Genomic DNA, 8,601 nt, shown 5'->3' with positions numbered 1-8,601 from the left:
TATGTGAAAGATATTTTTATGTTCGGAAAATAAAATTTTGAGTAAAAAGCATATGAGTTAAAATTCCAATATTTCTAAAAGTAAATAGGAAGTATAGCTAATCTTGCGAATACATAAATTTGTTTTGTTTAGTTTGTTTTACCAAAGTCATCGGGAAACCGATAAATTGTTTTTTTTTAACTAAAATAAATTTAAGTGGTAAAAATTTCATTGGGACATCTGTGTCCACAGGTTTTTTAGATTTGATAGATTTGAGAGTATTGATTTTGATAAATGAAAGACAATTCTGTATTTTTATTTTAATATCTTGCTTTATTTCTTTTCCCTGTTTTATCCCGATTAGGATCAACTAAGAGATACTGAACCCACGAGAGAAGATAAGTATAACGTGAGATAATTTGGATTTTTTTTTAATAGTATAAAAAGGCACCCTGAGATTTTTTATTCATTTTTTATGTATGATTTGCGACAATTAAATAATTAATCAAATAAATAATAATTAATATAAAATTAATAAGAAGCAGATCATAACAGCATATAGTGCAAGCATCTGTCAGGAAGCCCTTTTGCAAGCAAATGAAGGAATCGTAATCAATGGAGAGGTTGTAAATAATATTCGATACGCAGACGACACTGTACTAGTTGCAAGAACAGTAGAAGGATTACAACGATTACTTACAAACATAAATATTACTTGCAACAATTATGGCATAAACATTAATATCAAAAAAACCAAGTATATGGTCTTCAGTAAAATCATGACACAACCAGCACATATTAGTATAAACGGCATTCAAATTGAAAAAGTATCGAGTTACAAATATTTGGGAACTTGAATAAACGAAACTGGAGACCAAAACAATGAAATAAAAAGACGTATCGAAATTGCCAGGGCCACCTTCAAAAAGATGAGAAAATTCTTCTGCAACAGAGATATAAGCATCCCTCTACGATTAAGAATGCTAAGAGGCTACGTATTTAACACGCTATTATACGGTGTGGAGGCCTGGACTCTCAAACAGAACAACATAAAAAATATTGAAAGTTTCGAGATGTGGTGCTACCGTCGAATGCTGAAGATAAGTTGGGTTAAAAGAATCACAAAACTTAAAGTAATACGAAGGATAGGAAGAGACCAACAAAATTTTGTTAACGATAAAACGAAAAAACTCGTGTATTTGGGTCACCTGATGAGAGGTCATAAATACGCATTACTTCAAAGTATAATGCAAGGAAAAATAGAAGGAAAACGGAATCCAGGCCGTAGAAGAATGTCATGGATGCGGAATTTGAGAGAGTGGTTTGGCTGCACCACTAATGAACTTTTTAGGTCAGCTGTAAACAAAGTCAGGGTAGCCTTGATGATTTCCAATCTCCGATAGGAGTGGCACAAGAAGAAGAAAAAGAGAAAAATCAAAGAAGCGGCTCTATTATGCTAAATGAAACCAATTGTGTCGCTAATTCCTAATAAAAGAGGAAGTCAATAGAAAGAAAATACCACGATTAGTAAGTCTTCTAGTTTAAAATGTATAATATATGTCTGAATTGCCGATATAAATGAGTCAGAATAAATTAAATTATTAGAAGGATTTTTTACTAAGCAACAAAATTTGTGTTTAATTTATTAATAGTTTGTATTTTGACAACGACGTCCGATTTGGACGTCGAAACGTTAATAAAATCATTTTTTAGTTAAAGTGTGGCTTATTTCTCATTCAGCATAGTTAATTGAACAAAATTTACAACAAAACATGTACTAGGGAAACGAGCAAGCTGGAATACTTCGGTTAAATTATGAGACACATTAAAAAATATGATTTTTTTTGGCCTTAGGGTAACACCCACACAGCCAAATACAAATTCTGTAAAAAGAATATAAGGATCTTACACAGGAATTACTCTCTTCTCGCCCACAGGCCGATCAGGGCATTTTATAAACGATCAAATGGTCCAAGAGCTGTGAGACATTTTTGAGTAGGTATTTTAGGCAACCTGAAATTTTTTCAGGTGACTCTTCCATGATAGCCTAATACAAAAATGCCGGTCTCGCTGGAGGGTAGCGGTTATTTTCCCCAAAAATCCCCCCCAAAGTTAAAAAAGGGTAAAAATTGTTATTACAATAAATATCATTGACGTGACTTTAAAGTAAATTTAAATATTCAAATATAAAGAAAATAAACAAGCCAGGCGATTTGAGGGCGATTTTAACTCTTCAAGATACTTGCATGGGCGTCCCAGGATTATTTTCAGGGGATGCATCTGAACTTCAGAAGATTTCATCTGAATCTGTACATACTATTAACGAGTATAAAATATACAACTATACATACATAGCTATGTATATTCCTTCCGGACAGTGAGGTGCAATTGTTATTTTGACAGGGTATTTTTAATATTAAAAATAAATATTCTAAAAAGGCAGGTTTTTTGGTGAAATTTTCCAACTGCCATGTCATAAAACAAATTCCGCGTGCATATAAATGAAAAGCGCTATAGGTAAGCAGCAGTGTGAGAAAGGGCGTATACCGATAGCTGTTTGCGTCCTCTGTTCTAGCGGAGCGAGTCCGTTCGCTCTAGAAAAATCACGTGACTTGGCGATACCCATGTTGTTGTGCCTCGAAACGTTAGAGTAATTATTATATATTATAGTTTTTTAAGTAACTTTTTCTTAATGAAAGGAAAATAATACTGTTCTGAAGCTATTTTCTTGTGGCATTTTTATAATCAAGTATATTAAAATGGGAAATAAGCCACAATTTTACCTAAAAATGATTTATTTTTATTTTGTATTTTGACAACGACACCCGACTTGGGCGTCGAAACGTTAATAAAATCATTTTTAGGTAAAATTGTGGCTTATTTCCCATTTGAATATACTTGATTGGAAAATAATACGTACTATACAATAGATTTTGCAAATATGATAGAAAAAGACAAATTTATTATTATAAATATATAGGTAGAAAAGTATAAAACTATAAGCTAAATAAATTCGGTGTCCGAATCTTCGTACTTCTTCTTCAAACTCCTCATCTGAGCTTAAATATTCATTCTCTTCTTCTTCGTCAGACTCGTCAGTCGAAGCCTGCACAATCACGGACGCATCTGAAGAAAGACTTACCATTGTTGAGATGTGGTGTTTTCGAATAATGTAAAAAATATCATGGACAAAATACGTAGCAAATACGGAAACATTAAGAAAGATGAAAAAGGAAAAATAAATACTCAACACTTTGAAGGAAAAAAATGAGCTACTTTGGTCATATACTAAGAAATAAAAAACCTGATGTGATTGGATATATAAGGAAAAGTATTAAGTATTGGTTATATAAGTAAGAATACGTAGCAACTCAATTAATTAAGCACTAATTAATTTTTAATTAACTCTAAATACATATTACAACTATTTAGAGATCAGGTAGAAGAGGAATCTGAGTCTCGAGCGGAGTCTGACGAAGAAAAAGAGAATGAATATTTAAGCTCAGATGAAGAGTTTGAAGAAGAAGTACAAGATTCGGACACAGAATCAATTTAGTTTATAGTTTTATACTTTTCTACCTATATATTTATAATAACAAATTTGTCTTTTTCTATCATATTTGCAAAATCTATTGTATAGTCCATATTATTTTCCTTTAATTAAAAAAATGTTACTTACAACAACATGGGTATCGCCAGGTCGCGTGATTTTTCTCGAGCGAACGGACTCGCTCAGTTACAACAGGGGACGCAAACAGCTATCGGTATACGCTCTCTCTCACACTGGTGCTTACCTATAGCGCTTTTCATTTATATGCACGAGTAATTTGTTTGATGTCGCAGAACGTATAGCAAGGCTCAAGTGGCAATGGGTCGGACATGTTGCCCGAGATAATCCCGAAAAATGGACACAGAGACTAACAAACTGGAGACCAAGAGAGAACAGGCGAGGAGTAGGCAGACCGCAGAAGAGGTGGGCAGATGATATCAAACAAGTCGCGGGCAAACAGTGGATGAGAACTGCCAAGAGTAGAAATCGATGGAAGCAAATGGAAGAGGCCTATGTCCAGCAGTGGACGAACACAGGCTGAAGAAGAAGAAGAAAAATTTGTTTGATCACATGACAGTTGGAAAATTTCACCAAAAAAAACCTGTGTTTTTTAGAATATTTATTTTTAATATTAAAAATTACCCTGTCAAAATAACAATTGCACCTCCCTGTCCGGAAGGAATGTACATAGCTATGCATGTATAGTTGTATATTTTATACTCGTTAATAGTATGTACAGATTCAGATGAAATCTTCTGAAGTTCAGATGCATCCCCTGAAAATAATGCTGGGACGCCCATGCAAGTATCTTGCAGAGTTAAAATCGCCCTCAAATCGCCTGGCCTGTTTATTTTCTTTATATTTGAATATTTAAATTTACTTTAAAGTCACGTCAATGATATTTTTTGTAATAACAATTTTTACCCTTTTTTTAACTTGGGGGGGATTTTTGGGGAAAATAACCGCTACCCTCCAGCCAGACCGGCATTTTTGTATTAGGCTATCATGGAAAAGTCACTTGAAAAATTTTCAGGTTGCCTAAAATACCTACTCAAAAATGTCTCATAGCTCTTATACTAAAAGGTAGGCCTCGGATAGATTAGGTATACACACATTAAGGCAATACATAAGGTAGTTGCAAAGGGTATTGTTATATTCGTATTTTTGTGGTTTTGGCGAAAGATAACAAACAATCGTAAATTTATTTTTGGTCTAAAACTCATTCTAGTATATGCAGGAAAACCAGGAAGATTTATTTAATTAAATACACCAATTGGCTTCATTATGGGACTAGAACAATTCGATACTTTTAGATTTTATGTATTTCCAAAAATTTTATTGAAGATAGAGAAACATACATACCTACAATGTGTTATTTTTTATTCTTAAATGATTCCTCTATCTCGTGTAAAGACCTATCTTTTGTTTCTGGAAGAAAGACAATAACGAATAAAGTACTGAAAAGGGCGACTACACCAAAAATTAAAAACGTTCCATCGGGACCATAAATCCCAAACATACCAGGTACACATTTAACAACCGAGAAAAACATAGAGAAAGCTATAAAAGACGAAATTCCGCTACCTTTACTTCTGTGTCTCAGAGGAAATACTTCCCCTAGCATAGAACTGGGAAGGGGTACTAATCCGATGCTGGAAAAAATAATGAAACAAATAAGGCAACTTAGTGGAATATAACTTAAACTGAATGGAGGATAAATCTTTGCAATATAGACATAGAAACTTAGTACTAATAGTGACAGGAAAGTACCGACACCACTTAGTATCGCCAGAGGTCGTCTTTTGATTTTTTTAAGTAAAAAACATGCTACAACAGACATACAAAGCCTTAAAAGATCAATAATAAGAGTTGATATATATTCATCCACACCTTTGCCTATAGTTTCTTGCATGATATGAATAGAATAAAATGTTATTGCATTAATACCAGACCACTGCTTGGTAATAATGTAGATAGAAATTATTCCTAATGGTTTCAGAAACTCCGGTACCAGAAGATCATTTATCTTGTCTTTGAAAGTCTTACTTGATCCTTTGGCTTCATGTTTACGACATTGCAAAATTATATTCAATTCCTTTTTAGCATTATCGGAAGCTCCTCTATACCAGTAAAATGCTTGTTCTGCTTCTTCTATTCGTGCTTTACCTGCGAGCCATGTTGCAGACTCTGGAGGAAAATAAATTATTATTTGACTGATTAAAGGGAGCAGAGAGCATACCATCGCTGTATTTTGCCAGGATAGGAAAGTACCAAGAAGGTGGGATGTGAACAAACCTAAAATATATTAATAATAAAATAAGTATAAAGTAGTTCTTTAAAAATCTTTTAAAATAAATGGAATAATTAGTGCAAACTAGAAAAATTCAAACGATTGGGTCTTGAGCACACACTTATAAATAAATGGTAATAAAATCTAGTACCTCCCTCGTGAGACTTTTTTTATTCAGTTGCTCATGTCGGACAACTTTTCTAATAGGGAAAATTTTCAGGAGAGGCGTTTGGTAAATATAGAGGTTTCTAAACTTTGGTGCGTCCAAAAACTGGAGTACCCTTAAACCCTTGTTATCAAACTATCCTGCAAAAATTAACTGTGAGGGTCGCAATACTTACGAAACGCGCCCCTCCCCGAAAAAATAAGTTTTCCGACTCAACATAAATAACTGATTAAAAAAAAGTCTCATAAGGGAGATAATCACTTTTTGAAGTGTGAACTCATGGTCTGTATTATATATATATATATATATATATATATATATATATATATATATATATATATATATATATATATATATAAACAGATGAAATAGAGAATGTGGAAAAATCCCCTTACGAACAATTCACACATCCACCACTTCGGGTTGGGAAAAATTTTTTGAATAGAATCAAAGATCCAAACACCAGTTCGTAGAAATGTGTTTCGCCCTCTTCAACCTCTCTGGGCTTATCAATAAAGATGAGAGGTTGAATATCTTTATTAGACACATTCCAATCAAAAAACAACATTCGAGACCTAGACATAGAAGGTGCGTAAATCTACGACAAGTCCGACAATGACAGTCTCAAGTTTTAATTCCCTAATTACTTAAAGTAAGTAAAATATATGTTTAAAAAACATGAGATGTAGATCCTTGAAACACACTCAGTGATCAAAAGATCCAAGGTTAATGGTTTGACGACCACTCGTACGAAATCAAACAGATGAAATAGAGAATGTGGAAAAATCCCCTTACGAACAATTCACACATCCACCACTTCGGGTTGGGAAAAATTTTTTGAATAGAATCAAAGATCCAAACACCAGTTCGTAGAAATGTGTTTCGCCCTCTTCAACCTCTCTGGGCTTATCAATAAAGATGAGAGGTTGAATATCTTTATTAGACACATTCCAATCAAAAAACAACATTCGAGACCTAGACATAGAAGGTGCGTAAATCTACGACAAGTCCGACAATGACAGTCTCAAGTTTTAATTCCCTAATTACTTAAAGTAAGTAAAATATATGTTTAAAAAACATGAGATGTAGATCCTTGAAACACACTCAGTGATCAAAAGATCCAAGGTTAATGGTTTGACGACCACTCGTACGAAATCAAACAGATGAAATAGAGAATGTGGAAAAATCCCCTTACGAACAATTCACACATCCACCACTTCGGGTTGGGAAAAATTTTTTTGAATAGAATCAAAGATCCAAACACCAGTTCGTAGAAATGTGTTTCGCCCTCTTCAACCTCTCTGGGCTTATCAATAAAGATGAGAGGTTGAATATCTTTATTAGACACATTCCAATCAAAAAACAACATTCGAGACCTAGACATAGAAGGTGCGTAAATCTACGACAAGTCCGACAATGACAGTCTCAAGTTTTAATTCCCTAATTACTTAAAGTAAGTAAAATATATGTTTAAAAAACATGAGATGTAGATCCTTGAAACACACTCAGTGATCAAAAGATCCAAGGTTAATGGTTTGACGACCACTCGTACGAAATCAAACAGATGAAATAGAGAATGTGGAAAAATCCCCTTACGAACAATTCACACATCCACCACTTCGGGTTGGGAAAAATTTTTTGAATAGAATCAAAGATCCAAACACCAGTTCGTAGAAATGTGTTTCGCCCTCTATATATATATATATATATATATATATATTAAAAATATTAAGTACATGACATTTTATATGACGTATTTCTCCACATGGCTCGAATAAATGTTAAGGTAAAAATAACTTTTCTTTTTCTTTTGGTACCTATTCGTTTCGAATATTGGCGATCATTCTGGCTATAATTAATATATTAACTGATGCTTTTAATAGATTAGTAGTTGTTCTTGTAGAGAACCATTTTCTCAGGTTCTTTAACCATGATATTTTTCTTCGCCCTATACCTGGCTTTCCGAATACTCCTTGAAGGATTATCTTTAGTAATCTGTATTTAGTGCCGTTTCTCATTATGTGTCCGAGATATTCTAACTTTCTCTTTTTAGTCGTAAACATCACTTCTATTTATTTCTCCTTTCTTCGTAGTACGGTCTTGTTGGTTATCTTGTCAGTCCATGATATTCTTAGGATTCGCCTGTAGAGCCAAATTTCGAAGGCTTCACGTTTTTTCTCCATCGCTTCAGTGAGTGTCCAGGATTCAACTTCGTAGGACAATATTGAGAAGATATAACATCGTAGTCCAGAGAAAAAAGGTTTTTGTCGGGACACCTGACTAGCCAGGTTATAAATGGGCTTTTTGGGTACTAGATACCTAATACATTATTAATACAAAAATGCCCGTCACAGTTCGGACGAGACTTTATTGCTTATTGCTTTTTTGGCTTTTTTGTTTATGCTTATTTTCAATGTCTATTCATTCATGGCTTAAAAAACTGAATCTGTTCTCAAGCAATCAATCTCAACAATTCAAATCTATTTTTCGGCTTTGGTATAATTAGTGTTTATTAGGTTTATTATTTCTATCTATATTTGGGTGTTATACGCAGAACTTATTAGTTCCTAAGGTTGTATGTATTATGCAATTTACAATTTATTTAAATTATGCAAT

The 8,601-nt window shown here is 33.5% G+C and overlaps 1 protein-coding gene across 1 annotated transcript in view; it reads right to left on the bottom strand.

Annotated features, from left to right (window-relative positions):
• Nucleotides 1-4,622: 4,622 nt before the first annotated feature.
• LOC114329456 (facilitated trehalose transporter Tret1-like) overlaps nt 4,623-8,601 on the bottom strand; it is a 120,675-nt gene continuing 116,696 nt past the window's right edge. Inside the window, exon 5 of the mRNA XM_028278566.2 lies at nt 4,623-5,824. Coding sequence (XP_028134367.2) covers nt 4,902-5,824 — 923 coding nt within the window. The 3' untranslated portion in view covers nt 4,623-4,901. The remainder of the gene's footprint in view (nt 5,825-8,601) is intronic.

This window comes from Diabrotica virgifera, chromosome 3 (assembly GCF_917563875.1).
Source record: "Diabrotica virgifera virgifera chromosome 3, PGI_DIABVI_V3a".
Lineage (NCBI taxonomy): Eukaryota > Metazoa > Arthropoda > Insecta > Coleoptera > Chrysomelidae > Diabrotica > Diabrotica virgifera.
Note: the sequence above shows the minus strand (reverse complement) of the source record. Positions and strands in the feature narration are given on the sequence as shown.